Source organism: Ambystoma mexicanum, chromosome 5q (assembly GCF_040938575.1).
Source record: "Ambystoma mexicanum isolate Mex_15411 chromosome 5q, UKY_AmexF1_1, whole genome shotgun sequence".
Taxonomy (NCBI): domain Eukaryota; kingdom Metazoa; phylum Chordata; class Amphibia; order Caudata; family Ambystomatidae; genus Ambystoma; species Ambystoma mexicanum.
In genome coordinates this window covers 1,268,874,685-1,268,895,968 of record NC_090933.1, presented here as the reverse complement: position 1 = coordinate 1,268,895,968, position 21,284 = coordinate 1,268,874,685, and the positions used below count along the sequence as shown (strand labels likewise).

General features: G+C 44.6%; 1 protein-coding gene across 4 annotated transcripts in view; it reads left to right on the top strand.

Moving 5' to 3' along the window:
• The window catches only part of OPLAH (5-oxoprolinase, ATP-hydrolysing), a 664,980-nt gene that overhangs the window by 548,046 nt on the left and 95,650 nt on the right, over positions 1 to 21,284 (top strand). For all 4 annotated transcript variants that reach the window (XM_069621803.1, XM_069621805.1, XM_069621802.1 and 1 more), the window contains 2 exons: positions 7,514 to 7,648; positions 20,423 to 20,572. In XM_069621803.1, the coding sequence (XP_069477904.1) occupies positions 7,514 to 7,648; positions 20,423 to 20,572 (285 nt within the window). The remainder of the gene's footprint in view (positions 1 to 7,513; positions 7,649 to 20,422; positions 20,573 to 21,284) is intronic.

Genomic DNA, 21,284 nt, shown 5'->3' with positions numbered 1-21,284 from the left:
ATTTATTAGCACCCGGGGTGGGTGGAGAAGCGAATCAGGTTCCTTGGAACGCGGGCTGAAACTGTTAATCTCAGCCCACGTTCCATGGAACCTGGAGGCTGTTTCCCCTGCCCGCGCGCCAACTTTCCCCCACCCTCCCTTAACTTTAATGTTTTTTTCCCTCCGACCCACCGCCCCACATAGCTGTTTTCTTCGGCAACGACGGACCCTCTGCTGCCGCCGCTGTGCTTCTGATACAGACAGCGGCCATCGTGGGACAGTTTTTTCATTCAATGGGGACACCCGGTGTCTCGTTCAAGGAATGAAAAAGCCTTTTTTTTTAACACCATGGGTTTCTGTTTTTGTAATCCGGGGTGCCAAATGGCCTTAACACCCTCTTTGCTGTGCTGGATTGGGTGTTTTCGGCCCAGGACTCTCTTTAAAGTCCCTTGCGGCGGGCTCCGGCCTGATAACACCCGATCCGGCACACCGGATCAGGTGTTAATACCACATTGTAATGTAACATTACGCCATCAACCTCAACAATGTCCCATTGAAACAGCCACGTTTAACGAGATGCTGTCCTTTGTCACTTCCATTAAGGACACTGTTCTTTATCCTGTTAGGTGTCCAGGTTGACTTTCACTGGTCCATCTGCTGTCTGTCCATGTTTACTCAAATAGGCACGGCACGCTTCCTCTGAATTTCTCTCTTCAAAAGGGGCAGCCTCTTTGCCTCTCTTATCTGCCTGCCATAATAACGTCCTAGGTTTGTCTTTATGACCCACTTGTCTCTTTCTCTCACAGTCGGGCAACTTCAAATATTCTTTACAAGCAGCAAATTTCCCTTCCCCAGCGTTGCCTCCACCTTCTGCCAACTGTTAGCCTCAGTAATTACCTAGAAGTCTTGCTGTCACTCTCATGGCTTCGGGTAATGCTTGTAACTTAGGCAAGGTTGAACTTCTATTGGGCTCACAGTAAATGTTAGGCCGTTTTCTGGATGGTCTTGAGAAAGGCTACTTCCAATCTAAATAAGGGAACACTCTTGACGTGGGCAATGCTTGCGCTCTCTCTAAATGCAGATACATTGTTTACTTGACTTCTTTTATGAACAATGGGTCGTCGTTAATAAATAGGTGAAGTTCACCCTTGACTTGAAATTAAAATTGGGCGCATGAAACCACCTCTTCTCAAGTTTTACAAGGTTTGTATGTTCAACAATGACTCTTTGCAATGTTTGTTCTGCTGAATGAGAGACACGTAACCACTTCTTCATAGGTTTAAGGGTTTAACAATGGCTTTTAGCAGCATTTGCTTTCACACGAGTAAAAGAGATATTTCTGATTACACACAAGTGCTACTTTCCATTGTCCCCTTGTTAGGAACTCAACGAACAACTTCAGCTCACCTCTGCTTCTATACGAATCAACATTAAGCTGGATACTGTTGCCTGCAGTGCTCGCGCAAGGAATCGGAATGCCAGGTTTGACTCACTGGCTTCTGTGATCCTGTTTCCACATATTGCACAGCTTCTACTGCTTCTGGCTCACTTGTAACCCACACCCTTCCTCGCTGAATGTGTCTCGGCCCAGCTACTTGATTAAGGAGCCCTTCTTGCTCCTTAGACCCACGGCTTGACAACAGCTCCTCGCCTTGGTCTCCGACACATTTCCTGCACGGCAACCACTGCAATCAGGCTCATGTGGGGAAAGGCAGTCTTCCTGCCCGCCTTCCGCTGCACAGCCTCTGCACTTCAGAGTTTGGGAGAGCAGGACCCTCTCAGAACAAGCAGGTGAAATCTAATGTGTCCATGTTCCATCGTCCCTCTGGTACTCCCACTTCTGCTTGGTTTGCCAACACTGTGACTTCTTCTTTCTCCCTCTGTTGCTATTGCACACACTCCTTTCACAGTTCCAGCTCTTCCTCATTGCCTGCACTTGAGGGGGCCTTTTATGTCTCCCAGGTTCCTGCATATGTGGCCCGTTAGGCTTAATTGCCTGACTACTGCTACAGCATAACTCTTCAGTCCTCTTTGTTGTCCCAGTACTTATGGGATTATAGGACTTGTAGTCCTTAACAACAAAATTAGTTCTTTTAACTTGTGCTGCTTGGCAAACCACCATCAGTCCTAGTACTTATGGGATTAGGGGACTTATAGTTCTTAACAACAAAATGAGTTCTTTTAACTTCTGCTGTTTGGCAAACCGCCATCAAAAGTGTGGGATTACGGGGAAAGTTACACAGGGGGGTTTCCCAGTCTTCTTGGCCTGTCCCCACCCCCACCCCATGCGATCCTCCCACAGTACACCACCTCCAGGATTGGGATAAGGAAGGATCTGCCTTAACCTGTCCACATGAGAAGAGTCCCAGGCCAGGTTTCTGGGAGGAATCATTACTGATTCATCACAGTTTGCAGTCTCCCATGAATGTGCCAATGTGCCATTTTGGGCCACATTTCAAGGCCCCATTGGTTCCAATTACACTTCCATAGGGTCTTCTCATAACCTCTTCGTTTCATCACTTCCAAACTCAGCAGTTAAGTAAAAATTCATGTGGAACCATGATGATCAAAAACTGAATGACTTTTGCTTTGCATGTGAATGTTATGTTGAACAGCTGCTACAGCATAGAGCAGACTCCAACGTGGACATTCAGGATTCTTTTTTCAGATGAGGAAGGCGATGCACTCCCGCCTATGAGCATGCCACCGCCATGAACTCTGTTAGCGCCCGCTGGGCTGCCGGCTAAGCAAATACCTGTTCAACTATAACCCTCTCCCAGTACTGGTCCCGAGCAGGCACCTGTTCAAGTTAACACACTTTCAAGACCTGTCAAAGTACTTACTACTTCAGGCTCACTGGACGTGTCTGTGGATATTTTGTTGACATCGCAAACACTATTTTTAGAGATTCAGCAACGCCTCCCTACTTCACCTTTGCCTACTGCCCGCAAACTTGTTCTTTTCCTGTGGAAGAAGGCTTGGTTACTCTGCCACCATCTGGATACTCTTCCTGGGTTCCAGTTCTTCCAACAGCTACCACCCTCACGGATACTGACACTGATGATTATCTGTCAGATGGCTCTCCAGGCGCTAACTCAACTGACGAGTTTGAGGACCTGGTGCCAGGTGACGGCGAGTCAGCAGATCTACCTCTAAGACATTCTTTATCAAAACATCAGTGGTAGCCATCCCTGTGCTGGACGATATTTGGGAAGATCGCCACCCAAAAAAAGATTGTTTTGAAAAGAAATATAAGGCTCGAGATTCCACACTTAAATGCCTCCGCTCACAGCCTAGTCCAGACCCTGTTGCTCAGCGACTGCACGAAAACATTCTGCAAACCCTTTGTCCCCTTGTATTGCTACCCCAGACAAGGAAAGCAAACCACTGGACACATTTGGCAAATGTGCCATTTTGACAGCCACTTGAACAATCAAGGCAGCAAACCCAATGGCAATGCTCACCTGCTATGACCCGGAGCTCTGGTTCAAGCTTGATCCAATACTTGACTTTCTACCTGATGACAAGCGCAAGGAGGCACTTATGCTTTTGTGTGAAGGTGAGGCTGCGTCGGACCATGCCATTTCCATAGCAGTGGACATCGTGGACACAGGATTCAACCATTTGGGGAACAGAGCTGTGTTGCGCCGTCAGGGATGGATCAAGGCCACCAACTTTCATCCAGAAGTTCAGTCTAAGGTGGTGGCCATGCCATTAGATGGCATTGTTTATTTGACAAGAAATTGATGAGACCCTGCAGACCATCAAGTCTGATACAAACACAGCTCATTCATTAGGTACTCCGCAACGGCGAAGCCAGTCCTTTCGTTCTGGAAAATCCAGATTTCTCTGGACTTCTCAGGATTATAGATTCTCCTACTGTCTTCAGACGTGCCACTCCGGCAACACTTAAGAGGGGTTTCAAAGGGAGATTGCAGGCCTATCATGGAAACCAGCTGAGAGGCAGAGTGTCCTCCAGATGCCAAGTTCGAAAGCAAGCCTGATCAGCCTCCAGCCCGATCCACAACTTCAACACCCCGGTAGTGGGTCGGCTCACCAACTTTGTCACGCAGTGGGAGTGCATCACCACTGACAAATGGGTGTTATCCATCATTCAACACAGCCACGCTCTGGAGTTCATTGGCCCCCTTCCGTGCATTCCCTCGTTCCAAAGGTGGAAAAACACCTGCCCTTGCTCCCGCAAGACATGCAGTCCCTCTTTACCAAATGGAGTGATGGAAATCGTACCAGCTCATCTGCGAGGCACCGCAGTGTACTCCAGATACTTTTTGGTAAAGAAGAAGTCGGGAGGCTGGTGACCCATACTAGACCTGAGAAGACTCAACAAATTCCTCAAGTCACAAACCTTTTCACATGGTGACACTCCAGCACATCTTGGCCAGCTGCAAAAATGATGTTTTGTCCCTTCTATAGACATAGAGTATGCTCACTTCCATATACCCATTGTTCAGCGACACAGGCATTTTCTTAGATTCCATGTAGCAGGAAGACATTACCAGTTTAAGACCTTACCCTTTGACCTAAAATCAGCACCACAGGTTTTCACCAAATGTCTTGCTCCAGTTGTGGCCCACCTCCATCATTCTGGGATTCATGTTTACCCATACCTGCACTTCCTTTAGCAACTCAACATACAAAGGAGAAAATCCTATGCTTGACGTCATTGGGTTTCTCTGTGAACTTTGCAAAGTCTTGCTTAAGTCCATCTCAGAACTTGCTGTTCTTGGGGTCACATCTCAACACGCTAGCGTGTGTCGCCACGACTTCATAGCAGAGGGTGAAATCCATCCCGACGAAGGTCCAACAGCTGTCACGCCTGTCAATTGCTTCAGTCCGCTCTTTCAAGTCCCTCCTGGGAATGATGTCCTCATGCATCCTACTAATCCCACACTGCAGGTTCCGAATGCGACCGTTTCAGGAGTTTCTGGATTGTTTTGGGATCCTGAGAGGACCAGCTTAATCTCACATGTCCCTTTAGCAATACTCTCTAATGATTTAACTCGAAGAGCGCCCTTTTGATTCCCAGACCATCATATCACTGTCACAACAGAAGCTTCTCTGGAGTGTTGGTGAACTCACACGGGCAGATTCCATGGCAGAGGCCTGTGGTCTCCCGTAGAAAAGACTCTCCACATCAATGTCCTAAAGCTACGAAAAGTGTTGTTTTAGGCCCTAAAGTCCTTCAAACCTCAGCTGCAGGACCATGTGGTTTGCATCTTCATGGACAACACCACCACCATGCTCTATAGTTACAAGCAGGGAGGGACCCGCTTGCTGATTGTGTCAGCAGAGGACCAAGCATTGCAGTCGTGGGCACTGGCACACACAATTTTCCTGATTCCCTTCTATCTACTAGGGATCCACAATACAATACTGGACCCCCTCAGCAGGGAAATCAGATCCTACCACGACTGTGACCTTCAGCAAGACCAGATTCTCTGCCTCTTCTCCAAGTGGCAACATTCAGAGATCTATCTACTCGAAATGGTGACCAACAAGAAATGCCCAATGTTTGTGAGTAGATCTCCTCAGATGGGTAGTCTGGGAGATGCATTCTCAATCCTGTGGGAAGGTATGCTGGTTTCCTCCAATTCCGCTCGTACCTCTGGTTCTCAGTGCACTCAAACTGCAACTTTGCAAGATGATTCTGGTAGCCCCAGCAAATGAGGTACTTGGACCTGCTTCAACTGTCAGTGGCTCTTTACATCAGGTTACCCCCGCTCTGTGACCTTCTCTCCAGAGATGGCGGATCCTTGCTACACCACAACCCAGCATCCCACAACTTGATGGCCTGGCTCCTGCTGCCTTAGAGTTTGGAAACGTACCGCAACCTCTGGACTGCTGGGACATCTTGGCAATGGTCCGGGCACCGTGTACGTGTTACAAGAGAAAATGGAAACGCTTCACTATTTGGTGTACAGGACAACATCTTGACCCATTGCGCGTTCAGGCAGCAGACATCTTACCATTCCTAATTTCGTTGGCCAATGCTGGTTTAGCACACTATTCTATAAAGATGCATTTAGCAGCTATTTTGCGCTATACACGGTCCCCAGGTACTCCTTCTGTTTGGTCTCACAGGTCGGTCAAATAATTCTTCAAAGGGCTGTTTCCACCTTCTCTGCAGTCCGAGCTCCTGCTCCAGCCTGAGAACTCATTGTCATCCTCTAAAAACAAATGGACCTTCCTTCGAGTGTCTGCAGAGAGCCTCATAAAAGTTTCTCTCTTAGAAAACCGTATTCCTAATTGACATTACTTCTGCCAGACGGATAGGTGAACCACAAACTCTCTCCTGCAAGCCTCCCTACTTGACTTTTCATCACTCTAAGGTGGCCATTCACACAAACCCTTTCTTCTTCATTCCACCTAAATAAACCCTTCATCTTGCTGATGTTCTTTGGCTCTCCCTCGTCTCCTGCAGAACAAACCTTGCATTCCGTAGATGTAGCCCGAGCCCTCAAGTTATATGTGGCTTCCACTAAGGAATTCCGTAAGTCATCACAATCGTTTGCAGCTTTCGGTCCTTCCAGCATTGGGCAACGCCCTTTCAAAGTCTTCCATTGAAAGATGGCTATCGATGTATATTTCGCACTGTCATTGTATTGCTGACAGGCCCCTTCTGGACAGACCAAGAGCACACTCGACAAGGGCTGTGGCTTCTTCTACAGTGTTCCTGTCTAGTGTTCCCCTGTTTGACATCTGCAGGGCAGCCACTCGGAGTTCTGCCCAAAACCTTCACACGGTTCTACTACGTTCATAGCGAATTCTGGGAGGGAGTCCCAGGTCTGCCAGGCAGTGCTTTGCAACCTGTTCGCGTGAGCTGTGTGTTCCAGAGGTGAGTTGGCTGTTTCTGTTGAGCTGTACCTCTGCCCTTGTGGTGTTTATGTATGTACGTCTTTATAATCAAACTGCATGTGAATCGATGAAAGATCCAATGCTGGAGAAGGGTAAGTTACTTACCTGTAACTTCTCTACTCCAGCATTTGCCTCTTTCATAGATTGACATGCGAACCTCCCTCCAAACACTCATACAGTTCTTCTTGCTCATACTGGCACATCTAAACATGGCCTCCAGGGGTGGTGCTAAGGGGACCTGTCTAACTGGTTGTGGGCAATACGACCCGAAATGACTCTAATAGAGCACTAAAGTGACAAGCAGTTTATGTTTAAACAGCGTAAAGGTAAACTGCTTTAATCTTCCAGAGGACTCCTGCCTGCCGATGGGGAATATTCAAACAGCATGTGAATCTATGAAAGATACCAATGCTGTTGAACAGGAGTTACATGTAAGTAACTTATTCCTTTATGCCACTATTTCTGCTTCTAACGTACAATAGAATGGAGCAAATCAAATTTGCTCCATGCATTTCAAATGTGAAACATAAGATCAAGGTTTGATACAGATTTCCCATTTTATAGATTTTCATGTATGATAAAGAGACTGACTATAATCATTTGGCCCAACAAAAGCCACGGATAAGTCTGATCACCAACTGCTTTCTCTTTCCTCCAGGGAAGTGCTTTGTTTGACTTCAGCGGATCTGGGAACGAGGTGTTTGGAAACTGCAATGCCCCACGCGCCATCACGCTCTCTGCGCTCATATACTGCCTGCGCTGCATGGTGGGCCAGGATATCCCCCTCAACCAGGTGAGCTCCAGGGCCTTAATTCCTGCACAGGACCACAAGCCTATTCATGACTATCAGAAGGACTGCAGGGGCCCGGATCATATTGTTCTAGGCACCTGACATTGGATCTGTATGTCTATAGCATACATCCTGTCTCTCGGCATGTAGGCATGTGTATCAAGAGCAAACAGAACATCAGCCAAAGCACCTGTCGATCATTACTTGCCCTCTGTTTATTCTCTACGTAAAACATCGAGGCTACGTAGTTCCACATGATCCATATAGCAAATATGCACTGCAGGTGACGTTCATATAGAATATTAGCACGTGGAAATCATGATTGACTGCGTACACAAAGCCAATCAGAATGCAGTCAATAACTATTGGTATTGACTGCATTCCAAACAACCTTACTCCAGAACAAGACAGGGTAACAGCAGAAAGAATCTCGATTCATTCAAGAATCAGCAATGCAGTTTCCCAGCAAGATGTGTTTCAATAAGACACTCCCTCTTTTTATTTTTTTTACCTGCACATATAATGTGACAGGCAACATCAAACTGAATGCACCAAAGTGAAAACGAACGGATGTAGCAATGTTTCCATTTCGTGAATCTGTTTACTTTTACACCCAATGCATGCTCATGTTAAAACGGTTAAAGTTCAGCTGAGCTCACACTTAAAATACTTTCCTTATAAAGATAACATGGTTATTTAAGTACCACAAAATAATAACACTTTTAATGTATTATCATGCGTTGTTCATTTACTTACCTTGGTATTAAACTAATATTTTTTAATTGTGCATCACAACTCCAAAACCTATACCCCATGTGCGCCTATACCCCATGTGCACCTATACCCCATGTGTTTATAGACTCAGGAGGCGTCATTATTGCTTGAGATAATGACCATTCTCCATCTTAAGGCCTGTAGCTTCGGGGAAGGTCAATTTCTGGCGATAATGATGCCTCCCTTGGTCTGGAAGGCTATATGGTTGTCCCAGATGGAAGTCGATATTGCCAGACAGAGGTCACAGGGCTGTATTTTCCCTGCAGGACCGCTTGGGCCGCATTACGACCTCGGCGATAGCCATGCCCCTATTGGCGGTATGGCTGCAGCCGAAATCGCCTCCGGGTCCGGGTTCCGAGAATGGGGAATTACCGGGCCATTCCGAGTTTGGAGGGCCCGGTAATTCCTCCCTCCAGGAACCCGGGCCCGTACCTTCCCCATTCCCATTCAGCCCCCACAGGGCTGAATGGGAATGGGAGAGGGAGAAAGCAACGGGCCGATTACGAGTGGCCCGTCGTTTGCTCCCTCTTCCCCTCGCGGGACCCGGTAAGGATGCCTGGTTTTACCAGGCGTCCTTTCCGGGTCCCGCGAGGGGACCTCGTAATGTGGCGGAACGGGTTTAACGGGTCCACCTCCTTTTGCGGAGCCCGTTAACCCGTTCCGCCAGGGTCGTAATGAGGCCCTTTGTCTTCCAGAGGGGCAATTACCAAATTGTCATTACCAAATGCACATACAGCAAAATATCTCCAGACCCCACCTTCTCTGTCTCCTATTCTTTTAAATAATAATGGAAGAACAGAGTAGGAGAAGCTTTAGTTTAGTTTAGTTTATTTATTTATAGAGCGCGCCTAACCCTCGGGTATCTGGGCGCCTATAATTGAGCAATAGTTACAGAAACAAAACAAATAGCAATTGACTTGTGTTACATATCAAGTCTGCATGTCTGAAAGAAGACACGTAGACACTGTGAATTGGGGATACAGGTAAGATTAAATAAATCAAGTAATCATGCCAGACAGTGGCCACATATACAAACTGAGAAGAAACAAAAAGAAAAAGCATACAAAGTTATAAAAGAGGCAATAATCAATCGGTACAGATACGCAGAACTGGAAGGAGTTGTACGTTTTAGTTTTGCTGGGCGAAAAGCCAAGCTTTTACTCTGTTTCTGAAGGAACAAAAGGAAGGTTCAGGTCTAAGTGCTGTGAGCAAGCATTTAAAACATTGTCGGCCATCCTGTCCATCGAAAAAATAGGCCGGGGCCATCTTGGTAAAGTAACATTCTCTTAAAGTGGCAAAATATATTAAGAAACCCAATTTTAGAAATGTAAACCTTTTTTTCACATTGGCAGATTCACTTCCCCAAACCGAGAATATACAACTATACTAACTAACAAATAGTACAGTTTTAGCTGTTGAATACCAAGCAGTCCCGGTTGAATCTGTGGTATGCAAGGCACAGTAAAAGCTGAGCACAAGAAGCCAGTTCAACAGGGACAACGCAGTTATAAGAAAGCTTCTACTGCACCTTTGCCTTTATTTTATGGGGATATTCAAATTAGATGTGCTGTGAAGAACATCCAGAACGGAACAGGGAGCCTGGAAATATTAGCTGACCCATGGCCAATCACATGCTAGGGAAACCATTAGGATACTTTACATATATAACCTAGCTGAAACATGCTGCTATGTCCTTTGATATGAGCTAGTTAAGGAGCACAATATTATCTAATCAGATATTCTGACATCCATAAACACAAAACAGGTGACCTCTAAATCATCATATTGAAGTAAATACAAAGGCGATGAGGCATAGGCACTATCTAATGATCCTATGGCATGCAAAGTTATGCAACTGGGTCCTGTGCATTTAAACACCATAGCCATATTTTATTAAGGCAGCATCAGCACTATCCTAGATGTGACTTATTAAATAAATTACCACCATGACATTTGCTTTTCAGGGCACAAGGTTGGGAACAGTGCCTAACTCAATTAATCTGTATGTTTAAAAAACTGCTGCTCCTTAGGTCACAATGGAATTATGAATTTTTCAATTTTTCTTTAGCTGCATGTAAAGCTGTATTTTCGCAATGTTTAGTTGAAGGAACATGCTTGTTTATAGTTTCTGTTTCTAGGGAGTTCAGCATGCGTCTCATCTGTACTTGGCTTATAATGAATAGCCAATGCCTTGATCACGTGCTAGGGGACCGTGCTGGAGCATGAAGCTCTTCCTATCTACTGGGCTTTTAACTAATTCTAACGTGCATGTTGTACTCTTTTGTGGCCACGGGAGACACACTTCGTCTATCCGCTATAGAGTCTTTTGGCATACTGATCCCATGCATCTAGACAACAATGGCTGTTTGTGCTCTTATTGTAACTTAATTAACTTGGGAGTTTACTGCTTCTCGTCCTGGGAACGGTTATCTAGTCCTTGTGTTCTGCACATCCACTACTCCCTTCTGGGGATCTGACCTTGGCGCTTGCTACGAACTACTGTCTGGGCAGCTTCAAAGCTCCTAAAATAAATCGGTTTTATGAATCCAGCATCTTGTCCGAGGCCTTGCTAGCTCTTAGGACTGCTGCGGCTCCTGTGCTAGGAAAATGGCTTTATTTCTGCGCTTCTCGCCTCCATATTAGAGACCTATATTTGTGTCTGTTCATGTTACATTCACCTTGTGCATGTGCCATACATTTGTTTCCCTGCACGTGTGTGCTGCATCTATCCTGCCTGTAATTCCATCTGCCCTCTCAGTGTAGTGAGTCCCTCTCTTGGTATTCCGGAATCCTCCTCCCTTCTATGCTATATATAGCACACTACTTGTGCCTTTTGCTATATAACTGTAATCCATACTAGTGTCGCACAACCTAACTAATTGTTTATGGCAGAGGCATGGACATTGACTATATAAAGTATTGTTTCTTGCAACCTGCCTTAGTTTGTCTCGTCTCTCACCCCTAGATTCATGGGGCAGTAGTGCTGCATCAGCTGGTATTGCTTCTCACCTGTACAGTAATGGTGAAGATTAGGGCCAGAAATTGGTACTTGCATATTTAACTAATTAGGGGCAGTAGGCGATACTTCACCACACCTATCGATTCACACCACAAAACATCTGGGTGTTTGACTCTAAAGTTTCAAAGAATGTTCTTGGCACTTAGTGACCACGAAGGAGCGCAGAAATGCAGTCGCGTCTGCCATGACTTTCCCCACATTCAGATAACCATATAGACACACTTAAGGATCTAAGGCAAGGCTTCGAGGAACAACTTTACTGAATGCTCACATGGACCTTGAAACCTTGAAGTTCCAGAGTGGGGTTTTGAGGAAGTGCACACTTGCCTCCCATTGGGAATAGCCAGGAACAACACCATCTGAATCCTGGAGCCTTCTTCTGCCATGTCAACCAAAGACTTGCACCATATGCCAAGCAGCTTTATAAAACTGGACCCTCGAGGGAGAAAATCCAGCAGCCCATCAATGCCTGAGAAACTTGCTGAGAGACCAACAGCGACTGTCACAAACCCTGTTCCCAAGCTTGGTGGAGCCACGTACTCGCACAGTACTCAAGCACCCAAGCATCTCCGCCTGCTGAGAGCACCCATCGTGGCAACCCAAAGACCGACTCCAGTGCACTGAAATACATACCAGCTGAACCCACTCCTTGCACCACAATCACTCTGTGGATTCCATAGCACTAAGCATTTCGCCACAGGGCTATGTGGCAGATCAGAAGGACACGGACACTGTAGGGACATTTTACCAAGGTTTTTTATTAAAGAATAAAAATAAGGCTCATCTATCCCTATCGCTATGGGGTGTTCCCTACCTACTTTACTAACTAAGGTGCTCGCCAGTCGTGAATAGAAATCCAAATAAATAATTCTGCTGTCCCAATCTAGCCGAACCGACCCTACCACTATAATAACTGAGCTCAGGAGAATGACTCCCTTCTTCTGAATACTGTGTCTTGGCCCAGATGCTTTCTGGATCTTTAGTGTTCTCTTTAGTAGACCATTCTCAAATGATCTCTTGTTATTCCTTTGATCAGTATCTGTGATTCCCTTAGGGCACGGGTGCACAACTTGTTTGGCTGGAGGGCCGAATGTACCAAACAAGTCCCAAACATTGAGCTTATTATCCATGCGAATGAAAAAGGGGTAGGAGTATCAGTGCACAAGTTTTTAAAGTTGAAATTGTTATGTAATACCTTTTTACTGCAAGACTTTATAAATAGCCCTTTTAAAACTGCACAAATCATGATACAAAGTCAAAATCTGGACTAGAGAGTTTGCACACACCTGATATGACAGACGTAGTGACGGATTAACTTTAGGCTACGCAACACTACATCATTAAAAAACTCAGGTGACTGTGAGGGCCATTAATAATGTCCTAAAGGGCTGCATGTTGTGCACCACTGCCTTAGGGGATGGTCCGTTTCTCCTTCCTCTTTCTTAGATAGTTTCTGGGTCCTAGTAGGATTCTTTCCCTCAATCTTATAGGACTCACAAGTATTGTGTATATTATTCTCCTTTCCTGGTTGTCCATAGTTTCTCAAATACTTATCATACACTCCTTCCCAAAGTGTTGTTTCAGGTATAACGTTTATGCTTATAACCTTTCTGGATTTTGGTCCCCAAATGTCTCTCTCTCATATCTCCTTCTTATTCTTTCCTTGGTACTGGGTTATCGTTCCCCTTTCCCAATGAAGTATATCTTCAGTTCCATTTCTCTCAGTCTCTGAGAATTTTGCGTTTCTCTGCATCCCAATAACACAGTTCTGATTTAGCAACTTGTTTTCCCCTCTTTTATCATTACTGGGATGAGTTTCTCTGGATTTAGAATGAGTCCTTTCCCCATTTTACCTTCTGTACTCTGGGGTAACGTCCTCGGTACCTGTAGGGTTGTGGCATCTTCTGCCGGTTCCTGCTTATTCTGCGGCGCACTGTCTACCACATCTGCTTCATATGCTGGTAACTCCAGTTCTCCAGTTCTCACCTTCTGGATGTTGCTGCGTCTGCTCTTTTTGGTCTCTGCGTCGTTGTACATGCGGGTTGCCCACCACGATCCTCGCGTGGTTAAGCCACAACCAGGCTCTTTGTTCAAGTATCTCTGCACTTTTCCTCTCTTCATACACCGGTCTCCCAGCGTTTCTCTCTGCGTTTCTGGACTAGCCGCCTCTGAGCCATTTTGAATTATGCAGACTCTGTGCTCCAAGCTAGCTCCACCTCTCTCAGCCGTATTACGCACACAGCTCTTCCCTGTCCCTCTCTACTCTTTGTTCTCTCCTCCCTTTTTAATGTCCTCGGCACAGCTCATTGCTGGCTTTGATTTAAAGGGATAGTTTCTGTTTCAGTTTGTTGATCATACGAGTACATTTTCTCTCAAAACCATGGAACGTACAACGTCCAGATGTGTCAGGTAAGTCCATATAAGCCATGATATGATAGGTTATTTATAACGTTTTTATTACCCAGAGGTTTCTAAGCGCAGACCCGAGGATCGAACTCTGCGTCGTCTTGCTTCAAAGGCAAGCACGTTGCCCCTGAGCTATCCTCCCAAGACAATCCTATCACATGGAGGGCATCAGGGAGTTCTTCATGGGAATGTGAGTCCTTGCCACACAGGGGCAAGAAGGGGCGAATTCCCTCGATTTGTTGCAGCTGTTGGCCAAGCACCCACTGTGCCTCCTAAACTTGAATTGACCTCTGTGAGGTCAAGTACGGTGCTGTGTAGCATCAGTAACTCTATCTTCACAGGAATGCTATCACACTTGCACATATCCAGATAAGCCATCCAGTCACTGCTTCTCTGGAACTTGGAACTGCAGCCAATAGTGCATCCTGAGAGCCACTGTCACCAAATGTATTTCTTTGTTTATTACTTGATAAAAACATGTTGCCATTAGTCCACTTAAGCCTGTGCTTGTTGGTGGACCAGTTTGGATCATCTTGGAGCCAAGATTAGTTAGCACTGCTGCATTGCATTAGTTGTGGTCACTTGTCAGACAATACAGTGGTGGTGAAAACTTGATCTGTTTGTATTCTAGAATGGCTGGCCGGCGTGGTTCCTAATGCAAAAGGGAAGGGGGATTTGGCCATATTGAGTAGGTTTCCATGGTTCTAAATCTTGGCTGAAGGTTATCATCACTTTGAGCTCTTTTCTGATAGGTGGATACTTTGGTTGTTTGCTAAGTGGTCAAGGAAGTATGTCTCAGAGTTTTGTTCCTTGGTATTTTAATGTATTGCCTCTGTGGATTAATTCTCCTGTTTGTTACTTATTATGAATTTGATGCCACCAAACTCATTTACTGTTAGCGTCACCCGGTCCAGGGAACCTACTGCCGGATTACAGCTGCATTATGACCATGTTGGTCTTCATTTATGGGCTCCATAGGACCTTTGGAAGAATTACTATGGATGCCAATTATGCCTGCGGTAATCTGTAACATGTTTGGATTTAAAATAGAGGGTTTCCCTCCAGCACTTTGCCAGTGATAAAGCCTCCACTTTAATGATAAATTCATACTTTGGTGGTAAATCCTGTACTGCCAAAAATGTGGTGGTAACAGAGTTACCACCAGATTTTTACCACACAGCCAAACTTGGAATGAAGCCCTTTGTTGGCAAACAGAGTGGCTACATTTTAGGTGACTGAGCTGATGATATGGAGGGGCCAGTTATTGAGTCCTTGGTCCTTTTTTCCAGAATTCTTTGTAGTGCTTTTGGCTGCCTTGAATTCCACTCTGTTTAACTGGGGCCAATGGGCACTTTCAGGGCAGTTATTCTTCAGTTTGGCTGCTCCATTCTTTCTGTATCCTTTATAGTTTCAGGGTTCTTTGTTTATACCCCTAAAAAGATAGTGCTACAATAGTTCAGTTTAGGTAGAACGAGAACACTAACAAGGTCTATGGATTGGTTTGTTTAGAGATAAAGGTTCTTATGAAGCATGTTAAGTTAGTTTTATTCACCCATGTGTTGGTTTAAGGGGAAAAGGATAGGATAATAATTCCTAGTTTCGTTGGCTTTTGTGATGAAGATGGGAGATTCCTAAGAATCGAAGGCCATGAGAAAGATAGTTTTTATTCATATCACAAGCACCTCTGTTTAAACCCTTTGAGGCATCAGAAGCTCTCTTTCCTCCACTAATATAAATGTTCTCGACTCTGAATGGATGGTTTGACATTCAACTCCCCCTCCATTTGGCATATGACTTTGCATATCATCTCATCAGATAGCTGCAAACAAAGGCTGTGTTTCTGAATACATTGTTCCATATGTATGCATTAAACACCAATAGGGGCTCGAGTGGTGTGGTGGTGGGTAATGAGCCCCATGAAACACTACATGTCATCTTCTTGATAGTGTACTTAGATACATTTATCTGCACCTGTGGACTTATGATCCATTAGAAACTTCATGCTCAATTTCCGAACTGTTCAGGGGATAAAGCACCTTTTGTCCTTCCTTCTGTTGAAGGCACTACAACATTTGACTTTAATGGGAGGCTAACACATCTGACAAGAAGCAGGAAACCAAATCTGAGCACGCTGTATGCAGGTAGTAGGTTAATACCAAGTGCAATTGGTCCACACACACAAACACACACATCTCTAGAAAATACTCTACCCCAATATACTGAAAACATATATTCTTTATTAAGACATACATAGAAATCTATCTTGTAAAAATAAGTACTTATGGTATAATGCACAGTATAAAAAGATTTCAAGTATATTATAAAACAACAGTAAGCATCTAAGAAGGACTGAACCAATCCTACTGTCTCTATGCGGGACGGCTATCACAGGTAGGCACCCATCACACATTAACAGGGGATGGGGAGAACAAGGAACTACAATACATACATGCAGGTAAAGCCTTTTCAAGGAAGTGCCTGCTGTGAGAAACCTGGTGGTATTCTCCCGCCTGCTCCTTCGGGATACTCCATTCAGGTGGCCAGGGAAGGGGCCATCGCTTTTGGACCCTGCGGGTGGACATGCTAGGGAGTATCACCTGAGTGGAGGGTCATGAGGGGTTGGGAGGAGGATACGCATGGGCGAGACATGGTATTCCCCCATTCCCAATAATACCCCAACCTACTCTCCTTCAGTCTTCATGGGGTATTTCCAATCTCACCCCATCTCCCCCTCCCCATTTCCAGCAAATACTGAGACGAGTAGGATGCAACTAGGATCAGTGAAGTTTACCCATAGAAACAACATGGGGAAAGTGAGGGAAACCTACTATACAGAGAACACCAGTTGTCCCATGATCGCTCACACCTGACTCCACTTGACAGTTTGTTCCACTATAAAAGGTTAGGTTTTTCACAGAGGAGAGAGCGAGCTGGGGATATTGTCCATACCAGAGAGGCCAAGGAGCAGAGAGCAGCAGGACTTGAAGCATGGAGGAGAACGGCATGCTGAGACGCGGGCCCGGTGTTGGTGAGGGGCTACAGCGTGGCTAGGTAGCCATGCCTCCAAGGAGCCGCAACAAGGCAGCCTGCATCCTGTTGTTGGTGTCTGGTGAAATGCTCATTCCCTTGGGACTGATGTCTGTCCCAGGGGTATCTGAGGGGCAGGTGGTGAGACCCTGACCTCAATCCTATGTATCTAGAGAAACCGCTCATCAACGCAACACTGCCCGGTGTGTTTCATGTCAGTGAGAGAGAAACTCGGCAGCGTGCTGTTGATTGGAGTGGATTGGGAGAAAGACACAGTTTGTAAAGTGGCATGGCATGGAAAAGTGAGAGAAAGTTTACAAAGTGGCATGGAGCGGAAGGGTGAGGAAGCTTAAGGAAGCCGCTCAGGGAAAGAAGGAAAAGGCGCTATCGGCACAGAGGGAGCAAAATTGCACAACAACAAATCCAGTCTTATTTTAGTTAATGTAACATCCTAGGCCCTAAGCAGTCAGGTTTCAGAAGCCATCACAGTATTGAGTCTACTTTATTAGACTTAAAAAAGAACATCTTGCAGTCTATGGACAAAGGTCAGTCCACTCTCTTGACGCTTCTGGACTTCACAGCTGCTTTTGATCTGGTTGATCATGCCACACTAGTACCAGACTACAAGATCCAGCCTCTTTCTCCAGAGAAGCCGCTAGCTGGGCTTTGTCCTTTCTGTCTGATCGAACGACATGGGTGCACAGTGAGAAGTTGACTACAGAAGGATTTGTCCTTCAATGTGGTGTGCCACATGGTGCATGTATGTCACCTATCCTGTTTAACATCTTCACCTTCCCTCTCTTTGAGATGTTGGATTCAAAGGGAATAACGTACGCAAACTATGCGGATGACACCCAGTGTCTCTTTCCCCTCCCTGGCAATCACGCAACTGATTCTTTAACAATCAACATCGCCTATGACCATATTCACAGATGGATGTTATGCAATGGGCTAGCTATAAACAACTCAGAAACTTAAATTATGGTTATAGGCACTATTTAAAGGCTGTGCAAGTTAGACCCAGTGTTTACATTTTTTTAAGTGGCTGATTGTATTCTTAAATCTTTACCCAAGGTTAAGACTCCGGGTGCCATTCTTGATCAGGAACTGAACACGAAAGCCCATGTCAGTCATGCCATCTCATGCTCTTCCTATTATCTGAAGCTTTTAGCTTTGATTCATCCTTTCCTCAGTACAAGCAGCTGTGCTACTGTGGCTCATGCCTTTATTTGATCCTGTTTGGACTTCTGCTCCAGCCTATTGCAAGGACTTGGGCAGGGTGAACTGAATCGCCTTCAGGTGGTCCACAATAATGCAGCCTGCGTGGTCTGTAGCATGCATGCATCTGACAACGTTTCACTGGCCAGAAAAACTCTACATTAGTTACCCATAACGAAAAGAATCATATTTCACACACTGTGCTTTGCGCTTGCATGTCTCTTTGGAAAGAGCATGATTTATCTTTCCTCACTGCTAAACTGGCTCCTAGTCAGACGTACCTTGAGGGCCAATGACTCTGGTCTTCTCCTAGTCCCCAGGGCTAAACTCTCCTTGGTATTGGAAGGTGCTTCTCAATGATAGCTCCATGCCTTTGGAATGCACTACCTCTGGAATCAAGGTCTGCGCATCCCTGGGATTGTTTAAACGTAGACTCAAAGCACTTTGCTTTGAATGAGCCCTGCCATCTCAGCCTGATTTCTGGTCTTCAGTATGAAGTCTTATGCCTGAAACTCCTTTTTATGTTATATGGTATACGTCTGTCCACTCAGCTATGCCTCTGGGCCTTTGTACCTGCGCGTTATAAATACATGAAATAAAAATAAAAAAACAATCCTGTGATTACCAGCAGCCTAGCTATGTAGCCTTTGTTGACCTAACCCAGGCACTTGATAGGGTAAATCGGACTAGGTTATGGTTTAAATTACACGCTACGTTATTTTCATACCGAGATGGTGGTTAACGTTTGTTTGGAGTATAAGAGCTCCTGTCAGAACCCATTGCAACTTATTGTGGTCTTTAACAGGGATGCCCTGTCCCCCTGTGACTCTTTTCCTCCTAAACTGAGTCATCTGCATAAACGTTGCTTGGTCTATGCAGATGATATTGTATTAATGGACCAAACTCCTATTGGACTCCTTATTTAGATTTAGATGTTAATTTTAAAAAAAGTTAAATCCTTTAATCTTGAATCCTGCGAAAAATAGATGGATCAAATGTAGGCAGTTTATGAATAATATGCAACTAGAGCAGGTGAAGAATTGGAAATGTTTAGGAAGTACTATTAATCAAAACATTTCCTTACCGGGGGCTCTTGAAGAACATCATGATAAGCCTTAGCTCTTTCATCGCATATGAAAACAATTGATATGAAACAAACGTTTATAAAGGAAAAATTGGAGGGCAAGCTTTGGAGACAACCCCTAAAGCTCCTTAGGGGATTACCTGTATCTATCATACGTTTTGAGCTCTGTCTTAACTCATTACAGGCTCACATTGACTGGAAGTCTTTACTATTATTTACTACAGTGCCAAATTCTATGTCTTGTTCTTGGATTTCTAAATTGTGACAAATATGAAGTAAGTATTGCCCTGTTTTAAATAAATGAGTGTAGACCGCTCAGAATCTACTTAAAAACCTAGATGCTAATGAGCAAGAGCCAGTTGAGCTTCCTTCAAAAGTTAAAAAGAAGTTACAGTTGATGGAATGGAAACATAATAGATGCCAAATTATGAAATATAAATTGTTCAGGTTCTCGCAAGTTAGTGAGAAACATATAGATATGGTTTGCTATATTTAAGGAAATCACCTAACAGGAAGTGGAGGAAGAATTTCTTAAGATTCTGGCTGAATTTACTTCCTACATGAGAAATAAGCGGTATCCGATCAAATACCTCGAGTATGTCACATTTTTTCAGATTTTGTTGGGATGAAACCAACGTGGAAAGCATGGAACATCTTGTTATGCTTTGTCCTATTCTACAATCTAAGCATTTTTTCCATTTCTCTAGATTTCTTTAAAAATATGTCGCCTACTAGTGTCTGGAGTTGCATTTTGAGCAGAAGATAGATCTCAATGTGTATTTACCCATTCATTTGTATCTGAGATTTTAGAAATGAAATAGAATTGCGTTAACAAATGATGATTTTCCATTTTGAACTTTTGTATTTGTATGATGTATTATGAAATATGTGGTTCTTTTTTATATGTTGTGAAAGGTTTAGCACAATATAAAAAAAGGAATTAAGAAGTCATAATTTAGAAAGATCTTTATTTTAACAAAACTAATGATCACAGGAACATATTTTATCGCCCTCCGAGTGCATACGAGATATATGCTATTTTGTAAGATACACCTAACGTAGACATCAAAGGCAACACCAGCAGGATCAAGCATATGTATTGCACCCATATAAAGCACCAACACATGACATTTGCATGAAAACTGGAAATGATATTTTCTTTTTATTGAAATGACTATTGCACAGATCTCTGGCACCTGAACCAACCTAGTATCTGCTCAATTATGAATACAAATCGTGTTCCTTGCAGGGCTGCCTGGTACCAGTCAGAGTTATCATTCCAAAGGGCTCTATTCTGGACCCGTCTCCGGATGCTGCAGTGGTGGGAGGCAATGTGCTGACATCACAGAGAATTGTTGATGTCATCTTCAAAGCATTTGGTGTCTGTGCTGCATCTCAGGTGAGAATCTAATGTTTTCCTCTCTGGAATCTGGAGAGAGCCGGAAATGAAGGCGGCTGCAGCTCGAGTTGCAAATGTAATACTCAGGTTTGCTATGAAAAATTGGACACTCTTTTTCCTTTGAAGTCCTAGACATCTATCTAGATGGAGCCGGTGGCAAGTGGGATTTTATGGTGCAGCCATCTTGCATACTGTGTGGGGGCTGCAGTGAGCAAGACAGAAAACATCTTTCTAAGTGGTTTATTGTGAATTCCCTCTGAGGACCTAAGGACCTTGTGGTGATATGTATGAGGATGAAACCGGGCATTCAGTCCATGGATCATCTAATTCCACCAAAGTCACAGCTGATTTGTGTGGTGTGTGTGCATCTGTTCTATGATAAAGCTGCCTTCTCTCGTAGCTGTTAGGAATGATTCTTTCTTTTTGATGCTGTCCTCTCCTAGACGGCTATGGGACCCCCTATCTTTTTGCTATTGTCTGCTTCCTGTCCTGACAGTGTTTGCCGCTTTGCAGTATATGAAGGGTTTGGAACCACAGGGTGTGCTTGGCTTGCAAAGGGATATATGGCATCAGCTTGAAGGTCTCTAGTTGATCATAATAGAAGGATCCAATATCGCCATTCCTTTTACTGGCGCCACTGACTTAAGTTCAGGACTTGATCCGATGGATTTGACATGATAGTGGCCCATAAAGCGTTGGACAGCAGTAGAGG